Source organism: Tetrao urogallus, assembly GCF_951394365.1.
Source record: "Tetrao urogallus genome assembly, chromosome: 4".
NCBI classification, from domain to species: Eukaryota; Metazoa; Chordata; class Aves; order Galliformes; family Phasianidae; genus Tetrao; species Tetrao urogallus.
This window is the reverse complement of record NC_136817.1, coordinates 45,407,638-45,423,125: the sequence shown is the minus strand read 5'-3', so window position 1 is coordinate 45,423,125 and position 15,488 is coordinate 45,407,638. Positions and strand designations below refer to the sequence as shown.

At 42.2% G+C, this 15,488-nt stretch overlaps 1 protein-coding gene across 1 annotated transcript in view; it reads left to right on the top strand.

Annotated features, from left to right (window-relative positions):
• KIT (KIT proto-oncogene, receptor tyrosine kinase) overlaps positions 1–15,488 on the top strand; it is a gene marked incomplete at both ends in the record, with an annotated part of 50,208 nt that overhangs the window by 11,746 nt on the left and 22,974 nt on the right. Inside the window, 4 exons of the mRNA XM_079534718.1 lie at positions 5,623–5,862; positions 9,398–9,676; positions 12,990–13,126; positions 15,254–15,413. Of these exons, the coding sequence (XP_079390844.1) occupies positions 5,623–5,862; positions 9,398–9,676; positions 12,990–13,126; positions 15,254–15,413 (816 nt within the window). The remainder of the gene's footprint in view (positions 1–5,622; positions 5,863–9,397; positions 9,677–12,989; positions 13,127–15,253; positions 15,414–15,488) is intronic.

The following is a 15,488-nucleotide window of genomic DNA, read 5'->3' as shown; positions in this document are numbered from 1 at the left end:
AACGGAGTGGGGCAAGGCATGTTTGGTGGGTTCCTTTTGTTTTTGTTTTTGGGGTTTTTTTTGCTTGTTTTCTTTTTTTTTTATCTTTTTAATGTTTAGATAAGAGTTAAAAAGGAAGCAAGGACTAAGCTACTGGCCTAAGGTTATGGTAGAACTGGGAATAAAATCCACACTACCTGACTTTTCATCTTAATCCATGGCAGTCCAATGTCCTTTGTTGAGCAGCTGGAGACAGTCTGCAGTCACTTATGAGCATGATGGAGTTGTGCACCTGATGTGCCTTTCCCTGCTATAGCAGTTTTGTGGCTGAGGCCAAGAAAACTCCCAAATAAGCCACTTTTTTCCAGGATGGTACACTCCTTAGCCAAAGCTTTTTTGTTTGCACATCCCTTAATTGTTACAGGAGCATTCTGCTGTCCTTAATCATATCCCTGCAATTTGACCTGAATTTCCTATCAGTATTATCTAGAGCTGTTTCATTTCTACCTCCTACAGCCTGGTTTTCCAGATGTTCTTTCTGTATGCCAAAGTCACTAGTGCTATACTCCCTCTCATTTCTCATTCTCCATCCATTTTTAGGACTTAGGAAGCTTCTTGTAATATATTCATATATTCCACTTCTTTTTTTCAGTTACACAGCCTGGTTCACAAGTGATCCCAGCACTATAATTTTCAACTCAAATTTGTTAGTTTATAAAGAAAAGCTGGCCATCAAAAGAAGTGACTTTTTCTAGTTGTAGGACACAGATTTAGAACTTCCAAAATGAGGGCTGTCCAACTCTGAGTTCTGTGATTTATTTTATGGGTAATTATTTTTATTTTGTAAATTATTAAGTGTTTGCTAGCATATTATAATTACTTGCTGGTTGCTCCTAAGGACAACTCCAGAGGACCATCTGGAACCCCTCTCTTGTATTCTGGCTATGCAGCATATGGGGAGGGTTGTGTGTTTCATGGTGGGACCATGGCCAACAGCACAGTCATTTGCTCCCCCTAGCCCCCAGGAGCCATGGGGGTAGGGGACAGAATGCCTTGCTTCTTCTTGTCCTGCACAGTCCCTGTGGTAAGGTGGGCTTCTCTGAGACTGGGGCACTCAGCTGAATAGTGGTATTGTAGTTTATGCACTGTTTCGAGATATAAGGTAATGAGAGAGCGGAGGCATGCCAGTATACATCCTCACTCTGTATCTGCCCCGCACCTGGAAATCTTCAGTTGAAACATAGCTGTGAGTTCCTTCATCCTTTTGCTCAGAGAGTTGGCAGTCCCACTGGTGACTGGCAAAGTCATTTCTTCCTTGGGTGAACATGGAGCGTCAGGAGGACAGCAGTCTCCATGTCTCATTCCCAGCATATAGCCTGCAAGAGATCGGTAGTGCAATTTATTAGTGTTACCATCATGGTTATATGTTTAAAATTGGTGTTACTGGAATGCAGAAGAGCAACAGTGAGCCTGAAGAGCACCCTTGTGCTTCAGGTGTGGTGCAAGTGGAGCAATCTTAGACTGAGCATTAGCAATCTGAGAAAGATCAAGAAATGGCAGATGGGCATCTGTTCTGGGGATTAATACGTTGGATTACAAGTTGTTGGTTAAACTCCCTACTGCTACAGATTTCTGCTATTTAATTATTCCTCCAAACGGAAGATACAAAGTCATTCCCATCTTTCCAAGCACCTCTTTAATTCTCTTTTAAATATGGTCAATATTTAGGAACACAGCAATAAATGCATCTGATGGTCCTTCCTTTTGCCACCTTTTGTTCTTAACACTGTATTTGCTTTTTTTGAAGATACCTTGTTTTTGGAAGGTGACTTTGGACTGTGGAAATATTTTTGCAGAAAGCATTAGATAAATTTGTAAATTGTTTTGCAGAGAAAATGCAGGCTGCATAAAAAGGCCCATGAAATATTTTATTGAAATGTGTGTGGTGGCTTCGACTTTCATCAATTCCAGTGTGTAGTCTATTTCTTGTGCCCCCAGACAGAGTTATGCTTTGCTTTGTTGTTTACAACCTGTAAAAACTACCCACCAACTTGCTTAGATGGTCCTGGTAATGAAAGTTGGAAAATTTGAACTTTTAACCTGAATGGTGATCAATACTGAGGAAAAGAGTAGATAAAAGTCACAAATGTTACAGAAAGTATGAAATAATGTGTGGGGTTTTTTTAATCTTTCTGGCAAATATTATTTCTAGAATGCTTGTTTATGTAGTTGTGAGTTTGTGTAGAGGATTAGTGGACCTCATGTGGAAAATTTCTGGTGATGCTGGAAAAACAGGCATGGATGGACTGCCTGCCTGTAGGGTTGTAAGTAAATAGGTAAATCAGAGGGAGATGGGGAGAAAACAAGGACTTCCCCCAAAGCTTAGACCACAAAGGAATTAGACTGTAGTGGTCTGACCTTCCTTTGTTTCCTCGGATTTGTCAGGAAGAAGGGCAGTTACCTGAGCTGATCTCATCCAGTATGCACCTTAAGAACAACTAAAGCTGTGAGATAAGTGAATTAAGTCTGAACTACATAATCTTGTCCCAAGTAATTATCTGATTGTTCTGCTTGAGAGTCTGTTGTGGGCAGGGAAATTCTGAAATGAGCCCTAGAGAGTGTTTAAAGAGTCAAGTGGTGATGTTTTTTGAGAAATATTTCTTTCAGACATGGATATCATGCATCAAGACCAACTGTGCAATATTTTGCTACACATTAGCAGGGCATGAGGTCATGGTTACTGGTAGGATTAAAGAGCTGGTCTTTGGAAGGGACAGATTTGTTGCTGCGGCACACTTCAGCATTTATGTCCATCACACTGATGCATGTAGTTTAGGCAGATCCACGCTGCTTTTGTAGGTTGGTTAAGACTTCGTTCTGTGCAGCACCTGCCTGTGGTCTGTCCCTTACCTCTGTGAACCTGTGGACTAAGTCTTACATTTCACCTCCATGCACCCTTGTGCTCTAAGGGGCAGTAGGATTGGGAAGGAGGAAAGCCCCATATCTGGCTGCACAGCACATTGCACTACAGGCAGGTTGTGTGCAGACTGTTTGGAGCCTGCAGTCACTGCATGTTGTTAATCTGCTGTATAAATACTCCTGGGAGAAGTGGAAGCAGAGGGAGCAGTTCAGCAAGCCAGGCTGGCTCAGTGTTTCCTCAGGGGCAAGTAAATGAGTTTACTCTCCATATAGTTCTCAGGTTCCTTAAATAAAGTTATCACTTGCTCCACCGAGGGTGCTTCTCTGCTGACACGTGGGAGATGCAGAGGCTGCAGTGAGGTCTAGTGAGGGAGGATCACTCGCGTGCACAGATGTTTGGCTGCAATGATTCTGCTGCTGCAAGTGCATCTCTGTTCACATGGCCATGATGTCACTTTGAGATGGTAGTTGTTGACTGGGGAGTGTTGGGTGGAGATCCTGGTGGCCATCCCCGTGTTTTCTGAGAGACTTCCAGTGGGTTTTTCCCAGCTTATTTGATGAGTGGTGCTAGGAGTGGGTGATGGGCAGCCACCATGAGTATCAACCCTGGTGCTTGTGAAGGACAGCTGCCTTTGCATGCTGTGAGGGTGAAGCATTGGTGTTTGCATCTCAGCTGCAGCATGAGGATGTGCCAGAGAGGCCATACAGCACTGCACTTTGGCTGCTTTGCACAGCTTGTGTCATCTGTCACTGGAGTACCCAGCGCCCTGTGGGATACATCAGGGAAGTCATCAGGGAAGGGGATCCCCATGAAGCACATTAGCAGTGTTTCTTGAAACCTTCTAAGAGGTCGTTGCCCTCTGCCTTTTCAGATGCTGTGTTGCTGACTCTCATCTGAGGGGTTTGCAAACCAGAGGTCTTCATGCCTCTGTCTGCGTCAAGCTGCTCTGCTCAGAGCAGTGGGTTCTTCCTGCTTTCCTGCCTGCAAAGTCACTGCTGGCTCAGGACTGTTGCTCTGGAGGTACTGGACTTTCACACTCCTTGGTCTAGCTGCTGCAAAACAGCTGTATTTTGAGGTGGCAGATTTGAAATTAAAAGTGGTGGATTATTTTTACCTTTCTTTCTGACAATTATTATTTTTAAGATGCTTGTTTATACATTCAGTTGCAGAAACGTATATGGAGGATTAGTGGGAAATTTGTGGTGGTGCTGGAAAAATAACTGCCTGTTGGGTTGAGCAGTAATAAACAAATTTTAATCAGAAGAAGGTGAAGAGAGAATAAGAGAATGTGAACCCTCCAAAACCCAGACCATGAAGGAATTAGATTGTATTGGTCTGATCACACTTTGCTTCCCACTCTGTTCTGGCTACTGGGATTGCCAGGACGGGGGCGATTCCTGAGCTGGTCTCAATGCAGTATGCACTCTTAAGAGCAACTAAAGCTGTGAGATAATTGAATTAAGTCTGGACAACATAATCTCATCCCAATTTATTATCTGATTGTTTTGCTTGAATATCTGTTGTCAACTGTGTAGGTAGGAAAATTCAGCCTCTGAAATGAGTTGTAGATAATGCTTTTGAATTCAGCTAGTATTTTCAGTGACTTAACTCTGCTACTAGATGGGGAGGTTGTACAGTTTTTGCATAGTTGTGCTTCACATGAGAGGGACATTAGCTGTACTTATTGTAAACTAAGGGTCATTTGTAGGACTAAAGAGCTGCTCTTGAAGGAGAAAGGCTTGTTCATTAACACTACCTCAGTATTTGTTTACATCATTGTGACGTTTAGGCAGGTCCATGCCAGTAAGAATTTCTCTGATATTTCAGCTATGAACTCTATTTTGTACGTTCACTGACCCTTTCCTATCAGGGTATGCTAACACAGCAAACTTTTTTGATGGATCTAAATAATGGAGCCAAGAGAAGCCTGAAAGTGCTTCTTTCTCCAGGTACACATTGTAATCTGGGATTGTGATTGGGAGCTGTGAGTTGAGGCTGCTAGTTTTACACAGATTTATTTCTGGAGAACTTTTATAAAGTTGTGTTACTGTATATTCAGAGAAAGACGTGCTAAGAGCTCACAGCTGTGATGGCTGGGAGTTTGGTGCCTCAGTCACAGTAATTCAGTAGTGTTGGTATGGAACACTAATGAAGGAAATTCTGCATGGTTTGTTTGTTTGTTTGTTTGTCTGTTTAATAAATGACAAATCACTACCTCCACAAAAGAAATAAGCAAGTGTGGAAAGTATGTGACAGTGCCTTCATTAAAGTGGACATTTCTAATTGAGTGGAGCTTCTGAGTGCATGAGGGAGCAGCTAGAAATGATAACTGTTGAGCAAGGAAAGTTTAGTTCTTGGCAACATACTGAGTAAATGACAAAGAATGATTAAAAGTGCTGCCATGTAGAATCAGGCTCATATGTTCTTGAATTTAATTTTTAAATAGCTTGGGTCTGTTCCCATTCAGAAGCCAAACCATTGCAGAAACTGATACATAGTTTTTTAAAGACCACTTTCCATCTGCAGCGGTTATTCAATGTGTGTGCAGAAGGTCATACAATGCGAAAGGAGTCTGTAGAATTATACGGAATACCCTTGGAGTTCATTATTTTTAAAAATCAACTTCAAATATTAACTGTGTGTATATAAATAGCAATTTCATTGCAGAAAAAAAAAACAGAAAGCATTGTGTTGACAGACATTTTCTGCTTTTGTTTTTTTAGGTGGTTCAGTCCCTCATGAAGAATCCTCACTGGTTGTGAATAAGGGGGAGGAATTAAGGCTGAAGTGCAATGAGGAAGGACCCGTGACTTGGAATTTCCAGAACTCGGATCCATCGGCAAAAACAAGGATTTCCAATGAGAAAGAGTGGCACACCAAAAATGCTACGATCAGAGACATAGGCAGATATGAGTGCAAGAGCAAAGGGAGTATTGTGAACTCTTTTTATGTTTTTGTTAAAGGTAAATATTAATGAATTATTTTTGCTTCTCCCACCCTTTCTCATTTCCAAAGTAACAGGACAATAAATGCTGGAAGAGGAAATGAATTTGAGGCACAGGGAGAGAACACAGTCTGATACGAGAAAACTTCTTCCCCGTCCAGCAGACAACAAAGTCATTGCTTGCAGTGGCTTTTTCATTGGTTCAAAGTTCTGGAGGAGTTTTGTTTTACATTACTGTTGTTTTGTGGTGAGATACAATACCAGAGCTCTTGATCGAGAAGCCAGCCAAGTGACCTAAGTCAGTTGTGTGTGTCAGTTGTACTGTGAGGAAACAAGCAGTATGTATGGAAATGTCTTTTTTAATTCCATGCCATCCATCAATATAGAGTCATGTGAGGTTTGGCCCCAGGCTTTGATTTATTGAGGCAGCTAAGAGATTCGGCTTTTTGAGGCTGCACTCTCAGGGTTAAGCCAGCAGGTAACAAATAATACCTCTGCCTCTAGCTCCTGATCTACCTTCTGTCTGTTCAGAAACATCTTGGGGAAAAATGCCTCTGCTCTGATGTGCTTTCCCCATCCTTTATTACCCTTCCTTTTTGTCCAGCATTTTATTCAGGTTTCTTCTGCGCTTTTGTTGGCTCTTGATCTGTGACTTCATGAGCTGTCCTCAAGCTGCCAATTTACTGACAGCTCGGCATTCCTGGCATTCTCTTTTCATGGCTTCCCTTTTTCTTTCTAAGGAAGACAGTTGTTTTGTATCTGCTTGACCTATCTCTGGAAATGTTGAGGGAAAGAAGTTCTACAGCTTCCACCTGCTCAGAGATAGCATTCCTCATCCAACAGTGTTTACCTCAGAGAGCTTCCCTTGAAACCTGCCGGTCCTTTAGGAATTCCTGCAAGGCTGTTCTTCATGGCAGGGAGATACAAGCACAGCATGGTGAAGAGTGTCTTCTCAAGGAGAGATATCTGACATACTGAGCATACAACTTACACAACTGCATAGCCCCTGAGTTGTCCAAATAACCATGCAGCTACCATGGATGATTTTTCTTGACCTCTTGTGTTTCTCTTAGACTATGACCAAAGGAAATCTGGCATATATTTTACCCATACATGACATATGTTGTTGACTTTATCTTCCATGACTGCTTTATGAAGGTCATGGTAATTATACCAGACAGCTGTGATCATAGATACATTTGTGTCTTCCATTATGCCAGTGACTCCTTCACCTTAGCACAGCAGGCAGCCCTCCCACTGAGCATGATTACCAAAGCATCAGAGAAGCTGTGTAGTCCTCATGCAATTTGTTGTTAACTTCTTTGTCTTAATGGTGTGAAAAATGTTCAAGCTTCACTTTGTCAGGTTCTTGACAGTAGACAGGATGGCCATTGTAGTGGTGGTTCAGTGACATCTCAGGACACCTTGAAGGTGGTGCCATGAGCTCAGATACTTATGAGGCTCTATAAGCACCCCGTATGTTTTGTGCTTGTAAAACTGAAAATGAAGAGAAAACAGGACCAAGAGTAAAGCTCTAGAAGGAGATCTCCTTCTAAAGCTCTAGAAGGAGAGCCTCAGTCCTGCACAGCTCCAAGTGACACGGAAGATGGTGGCAGGTCTTTATCTCATATGCTGATCTAGATCTACTTGATCACAAGGATGATACAGTGTTGACAGACTGTAGGCACATACCTCTTTCACCTCTCTGCTTCTGCAGAAAGTGGCTGTATTGCATCTACAGAAGCAGCTTGTGTCCCTGTCCAAGTAAGTTCAATGAAGATCCAGTTAGTTAAACACTTTCATAAGAGATCAGGTCATCTATTCTTGATTTCAAATCTTTTCAGACATGGGCAATGTCTTACATGAGAAATGTGTAAGCACTTCCACATCTTGTGCTGGAAATTTGAGGTAAGCAAGGAAGGCACACACATACCAAAGTATGCTTTGGGTGGTAAGCTGTGAAGAAGAGAACATGAATACAAGCAGCCTTATTTATGCCAGGATTCTCTATGGAGAATCATGTCTTCTGAATGTGAGATTTCCCTTCCGGGAGGAGATAGAAGATGGAAAGAGAACTTCTCAATGAATCTGCTTAACCCCACAAAGCCTTTTCTGAAGTTCCAGCTGTCTTTGTTGCAGTGTTCTGTGTTCAGGAACACCTGTTTTTTTTCCCCTAGGGAGCCATGCTTTCCATAGAGTGAAGATATCTTGGCTCTGTACTGGGAAGGAAGTGGACTCCCAAGAAAGCAATCAGTTATGTCTTTGTGAGGAGGGACATCTAGAAGAACCTTCTAGTCCATAGTCCACAAGCTTAGGAGTTACAGCTATTCACAGCTTGTCGCTGTGTGACCCGGAGTGCAAAGTGTGACACTTCAGATCTGCTCAGACGGGCTTTACGTTTCCATTTCTGTTTGTGGTGTCAGTTCTCTAGCTCTAAACTAATGCTTCAAAGATTGTAGTTTGTGCGTTCTTCCAATATCAAAAGAGGCTAAATCTATATCCTCATTCTCCTAGAAAACAGCGTTTGTAGTTAACAAACTTTACCTAAACACAATGTGCTTTGTATTCAACCTGATACTTCTTGTCTCAAACCAGATTCATATTGTTTGTCATCTGAACTCGCTTCTCTAAGTCTTCTCAGTTAAATCATGGCCTGTTTGATCTGTAGCCACTCAAGATGTACAAGCCCAGTTTTGTAAAAACAAAATCTTTTTCCTCTGTTTCTACAATTCTAATTCATGCTACCTTGTAGGGAGGACAGATGAGAGCTGAAATATGCTTTTACAGAGTGTTTGTAGTCTCATCATCCTTTTTTGTTGTGTTTGCTATTAATGGTCAGGTTGTTAGCATCTCAAGGTCATCAGCTATGTGGCTGGCCAAGACGAAATGCTATAGAGAAGTTATCTTGGGAGGAAATACCTGACGGTTTTTCAGTCAGATATGCTGTTTGGATGTCTTCTGAAGGTTCTTCTACAGAGGCTAAAAATACCCCTGGTTTAGGGAGGAGGGAGAGAGAAATTGTTTGGTGCTTCCTCTGGTAGCAATGTGTGTTGATTTAGATTATGTATTTTACAGAAGTGAAAACCGTAATTTTGGTGTTTTTCAACTTCCATTTGCTCATAAATTTCTTTGGAATCCTCTTGTGGGCATGAAACTTTACAGCTCTGCCACAAGCTAAAAGCAAATTACTTTTAATGGTCTGTGAAAATCTGTTTACTGTTGGTGAGGGTGGATGGTGGGGGTTTGGAGCTAAACAAGGCAAAAAAAAAAAAAAAAAAAATTTCCATCTGCAAACAAAGAAGCAGTGGGATTATTTTTAGTGCACATTATTCTTTAGTGTGTCTGGTACTGAATGCTACTGCACATCTCCTGTTGTGCTGCTCTTTTAAGACAAAAGCTAATGTCTCTTGAAAAACTTGAACTAGGTAATACTGAGTTTTATTGGCTGAATGTAAAACTTTCTTTGAAGAAAGTGCCCAGTTGCAGTGTTAGCATGATCAGAAATACCCTCTACAGTGTCAGCTTTTCTAACAGGTCTTTGTGTTTCCTCACAGATCCAAATGTGCTCTTCCTTGTTGATTCTCTGATCTATGGGAAAGAAGACAGTGACATCCTGCTGGTGTGCCCACTAACAGATCCAGATGTTTTAAATTTCACCCTGAGAAAATGTGACGGCAAACCTCTCCCCAAAAACATGACATTCATTCCCAATCCACAGAAGGGTATCATTATAAAGAATGTACAGAGGTCATTCAAGGGCTGCTACCAGTGCTTGGCAAAGCATAATGGAGTTGAGAAAATATCAGAGCACATTTTCCTGAATGTGAGACCAGGTAACACTGGAGTTTTTAATTCTTGTAGAGCGCCTGATTTTTACTTTCCCTTAGGACCTGAAGGGCGGTGCTCTGATGAGAAACTTCCCCTTGTGTACTGACTTTCCCATGGGTGGCAATTCTTCTGGGGACGTATGGAGTCTTCTACTCAAGGCCTAATGTGCTTCTGCACCAAGTGATGGCTTTGTGGCATGTTGACTGCTGCAGGCAGCAGCTGTGTGAGCTGTGTGTTGTCTTGTGAGGCTTGGGTTGTAGCTGTTCTGAGCATTTTGTTTGGCTACAGTCACTTCTATCTTATGTTTAAAGTGATTTCCAGATGTTCTTTTCACCATTTAAGAAATGTGGGTTGTTCTGTTTAACTTGGAGGACAAACCAGTGCCCTGAGGTTTGAACAGGCTTGTGCAGACAAAGTGGAGTTGTGTATGCCTGACTCATATGTCTGTTGCCCACAAGTGACAGCATGAAGAACCTGATGACACTGAAGAGGGAGATTCAGCAGAGGCAGAGCTTGAGGGAACAGAGGGACGTTGTTTATCTCCATCTTCATGGTCATGACAGCAACTGTGCTCCCAGATCATGGGTGTATCACGTTGGCTGCTAGATGTACCACTGCCCCTCTGCAGACCTGTAGATTAAGCCTTACATTTCATCTTTGCACACCCTGGGACAGGGGGTTTGGAAGGAGGAATCCCTGTGCTTTGCTGCACGGTGTATTGCAGATAGGCTTTGTGTTTTGGAGCTTGCGATCACTCTAGGTGTTTTTGATCTACTGTGTAAATACTCCCAGGGGAAGCAGAGGGAGTGGTTCAGTAAGCCAGGCTGGATCAACTACATGAGTTTACTCTCCATGTAGTTCTTGAGCTCCTTAAATAAAGTTATCACTTGCTTCAGCTGAGAATGCATCTTTGTTGACATGTGTGGGAGATGCAGAGAATGCTGTGAGGTCTAGTGAGGGAGCATTGCTTGTGTGCACAGACATTTGCTGCGCTGCTTCTACTGCTGCAAGTGCATCTCTGTTCACATGGCCACGGTGTCACATTGAGATAGTAGTTGTTGAATGGGGAGTGTTGAGTGGAGATCCCGGTGGCCATCTCTGTGTTTTCTGAGGGGCTTCCAGTGGGTTTCTCCCAGCTCATTTGATGAGTGGTGCTAGGAGTGGGTGATGGGCAGCCGCCATGAGTATCAACCCTGGTGCTTGTGAATGAGCGCTGTCCTTCCAGCAGTGAGAGGAGGGGACATGGAATTGTTTGCTTCATGGCTGTGGTGGTTTGACCTGCTTGGACCTGTGTTCTTCAGCTGTGGGGTGGGCAGTGGGGGCTGTCTGAAGCCTGCACTTTGATATGGCAAATTGAAGAAGCCTTTTTCCTGGTTATTTGGAAATGAATACTGAGAATTTTAATGGATTTTAATGACTAATAAAATATTTTAATTAAAGAGAACAAAAGTTTAATCTGTGCAGGCATCTCTGGCATTCTCCTTTGACTTAAAAAAGTCAAGTCCGTTCTTGCTCTCTCTGGTGTTTGTTCTGTAACAAGTTTTTTTTTCTGTTTTTTCAGGGATGGCCAAAGAAAGAAACTGCTTAGCAGTTGATTGACACAATTGACATGTCTCTGACATGGTAGAATGCAAGTTGTCCTATTGGTATATTTCACTCCTATGGGCTAGAGGCCTGTACTTGCTGGAACTAGTGGTGACTTCAGACAGCAGTGTGCTGGCTTGGCATCTGTTGCTGGCAGCCATCTGATGGTGCACAGCAGTAGGTGGCCTGCAGGACCCAGGCACTGTGTTCCCCTTCTGGGAAGAAGTGTTTAGTGAATGGAAGCATCTGCTGGAGGCCACCAGCAGCAAAACAGTGCCATGGTGTTGTCATCCTCACTGTTGTCATTATTGTGCTGTAATGCCAAATCCACAACAGTGAGAAGTCCCACTTTATTCTTAACTAAAGTTTTCACTTTTAATAGTCAGTACTTTTGTAGTCATAACCATGACACTTAAATCCCCCAGCCTGAGCTTCTGGTGCTGAATGACAGGAGAGGGGCCCATGAAACAGGGAACTGTGCTGCGTACTCAGACATACACTGCCCTGTTACTCGACACAGGGAGTGCTTACGTCTAGCCCTTTTCTAAACAATGAGGGGCTTTATGGGTTTTTTTTTTTTTTGGTCCTTAGATGTTGCTGGCGGGTGAGAACACAGCATGCATTCTGCACTGGCTTCCTCATGTCCCTTGGATATTGCTGGGGGGTGATTTTTTATTTGGGCATTTATATCTCAAGAGAGCAAACATGGTTCTTTGTTCCCTCCCATAACTGTTTGCAGCAATACGAGGAAAACATTATTGTTAAAACATGAATAGATGCAAAACATGGCATTTTTCTAAGTTTTATATAATTTATTTAATACAACTACAAAGTCTGTGTCGGAGGCAGGAAGAGAGTCTGGAATGCCTTATCTGATACATTGCAGTCACAATTTAAAAGTGAGTCTTCCTGCATAAAAGCCACAGTGAGAAGTTTACTTCTACCAGCACAAGCCTGGAGTCTCACAAGTGAGAAAAACTTAAAGTATTAAGAAAAGTAAATTGTGTAAGATCCAAAGAGGTAATGAGCTTTGCTGGGTAAGAGACACACAGTCCTCAAGTATACTTGAGTTATGACTGGGGTATAGCTAGCCCACAGGGCTGTAGATCTGGGACATTTTCCTGAAAAGACCCAGGTTGTGTAAGCACCTACCTTTCAGGTGACTGAGGTGTCAGTGACCATGGCTCTAGACACCCCTGCTTCTGTGAATGGTCATTGTGAGCACAGGTCATGGTGCTGTCAGAGGCAGGTGTGCTGAAAGCCTCGAGCTGCATGTGCCCTGCCTGGGGACGGAAGCTTCCAAGCAGGTCTACCAGGTGCTTGCTACAGACCTGGCAGACAGTGCTTTGTGTCAGCTGCTCTATTTTATATTTCAAAGCTGCAGTTAGTATAAAGCTGTGGTTTTTCAGTGACTGATCTTCACTGCATTTTTAGAGTACAACATTTTAATTGCTGTCAAGGAATGAGTGTCTCACTGATGGTTCAACATTTTCAAGTTTATCATGCAAGCTACTAAGCTCTAACAAGTATTACCTAATTTTAAATTTAATTTGAAGGGAGACTGAAGCAGAAATGTGCTTGTTGTGAAGAAACAAGTGTGTAATATGTTAAAGAAATTTGAATGTCTCTTGGAGGCCTGAAATTTTATTGGAAAGTTAATGACTGTTGATTTTTATCCCCCCTTGGAAACTCTGAAGCTAATGAAAAGTAATGCACTTCTAAATTGTTTTCCAGTTCACAAAGCTCTTCCAGTCATTACCTTATCCAAAAGCTATGAGCTTCTCAAAGAAGGGGAAGAATTTGAAGTTACATGCATAATCATGGATGTGGATAGCAGTGTACAAGCTAGTTGGATTTCTTACAAAAGTGGGGTGAGTGCCTTTAGCCACATCTTGTATGCTTCAGTGCAGTACACAAACTGTGAATGTTCATGCGCTTGCCTTGCATCACTGGCGTGTGGTGGATTTGGATTTGCTGCCTTCCCAAAGGGACACATTCTACAGACTGGTGAGTGTTCAGTGACCCTTCCGTGCCCATATGGGCCTTCAGGATCACTGAGCATGGTTACAGGGCTACCATCAGCACTGGCTTCTCTTCACAAACAGAAGCTAAAGTTTGGCTCTTCAATGTGAAGTTTAGGTGACCTCTGTTGGGCTGCCTAAATACGGAAGCACGGAGTGCCTACACATCACATTGCAATCAATGGGAGCTGCAAATATTAACACATGGACTGCAAATTACATATTCTAGTCGTTATCATTAACAGTAAAATACCTGCTAATTAGCATGGGATTGTATGTGACAGGAATAGTAGTAAGCAGTCACAGGAAAGATTAATTCATTTAAATTATATGGTGTGCCTCACTAATTAGGAAAGTCCTGAAAAATGAACTAGTGAACTGCCTGTAGTGATCACTGAAGTTGCTGCTGACATGATGGAATTAAATTATTGACAACTTAAATATGCCAGAGAGTTGGCTGCTGGCAGCACAGCTCTGCTGAAGACTGTCAACAGTGAGGTCCCCTCCCCTGGTCACCTTGATGCTTGAAACACAGGGCTGGGTTTCAAAAAACTATCTGTAAGAGAGGGCCCAGGAATCTGCAGGCACTGGTTTGTGCTTAAGGGCACCTGCTACTCTTCTGGCTATACCCCAAAATTTAAATGAATTAAAAGCCCTTGTGAAGACCTGTTGGTAACTCCTGCCATATATGTTCCCATGCTAATTGGCTGGACCTTTACTGTTAATACCAGTGACTAGAATACATCATTTTCATTCTACATGTGCATGAAAAAAAAAAAAAGGGGCTTCTATGATTGTGTGGTGTTTGGATAAATAGCACAATCTCAGGCAAATAGCAAAATATGAGTCTCATTCCCTGGGGCCACATATCTGGCACAGCTTCTCTCACTAAGTGCTTGTGGCTCTAGAAATCCCATCACCCAGCTCTGAGGGCTAGGGGAGCACTAAGTGAACCAAAGGTAGCGTGGGACCTGCAGATGGGGCTTCTGGTTCTGTGCCAAGGTCAACCACAAGTCTTTCATTTGAGGACTGCGCTTCTTTTCTTGCTCCTCCCTCCACCTTTTTGTGTTAGAATGTGTTGAAACTGGAGTCTTACCTTAAGTTTTCATGCTTTTTCATTTTATGAGTAAAAGCCATGAAGAAAATATTTTTGGCTAAAAAAAGTTTGACCTTTCTGTTCCTTCTGGTAAATAACAGGGGATGCTATTGTTTAAATACTGACTCATCACATTAAATTTCGTACAGAAACAGAATACATAAAATTCACGTATGAAGAATCTTTCCTGAATAGGTTTAAGGAAAGAAATTGAAAGGAGTTATCACCACTTTTGAAAACTGGGGACTTGCTGTAAGCGAACACTTCCACACAGAACAGATTTCTATTGGTGGTTCGTATAGCTCAGAAAGAATCAAAACTGCATAGAGAAAATAAAACCCAAACCATACTATGAGATTCTGTGATTTGTTTGTACAAATAAAACCTTCTGTCAGCTCCTCACCTTCATCGTCATTAAAAGTCCAGCTAGGGCGAGCTGGATTTGGCTTGGGCATGACACCCTTTTCTTCACAGGACTGAAATATTTAAAGAAATCAGGCTTTCGGCTCTGTGTTTTGGGCTGGCCTCTCTCAGGTGGGTTCTCCAGGTCTTTGTGGGACTGGAAGCACTCTGTCTTGAAATATCAAATGGAAAAGCAGTGAAGTGCAACATAAGTGTGCCCTAGAGTGGGGTTTGCAGATGGGAATAATGAGGGGAAGGGGTAGAACTTGGGAAAGGACATTGTCTCTCAAAGACAGCTGATCACACGCTTGTTTTGCATGGAGAGATTCTAGTGACAGGTTTGTCGTGATGGCTTATTATTCTGGTTTAAAGTTATGAATATTAATATAGTGAAGTCATAATTACTTCTATTTTTAATTTATTGAGGAAAGATGCTGCATACACAGTATTTTAGATGTTAATTGTTTTTTTACCGACAGATTGTTACAAGCAAAAGCAGAAATGTGGGTGATTACGGATACGAAAGGAAATTAACATTGAACATCCGTTCAGTGGGAGTTAATGATTCTGGAGAATTCACTTGCCAAGCAGAGAACCCTTTTGGAAAAACCAATGCCACGGTAACCTTGAAAGCACTAGGTAAATAGTTCCTGTAGAAATCTTAACATTTCTAATTGTGGAAGGTGGAAAATGAAGATACTGAGTATCTTTTCC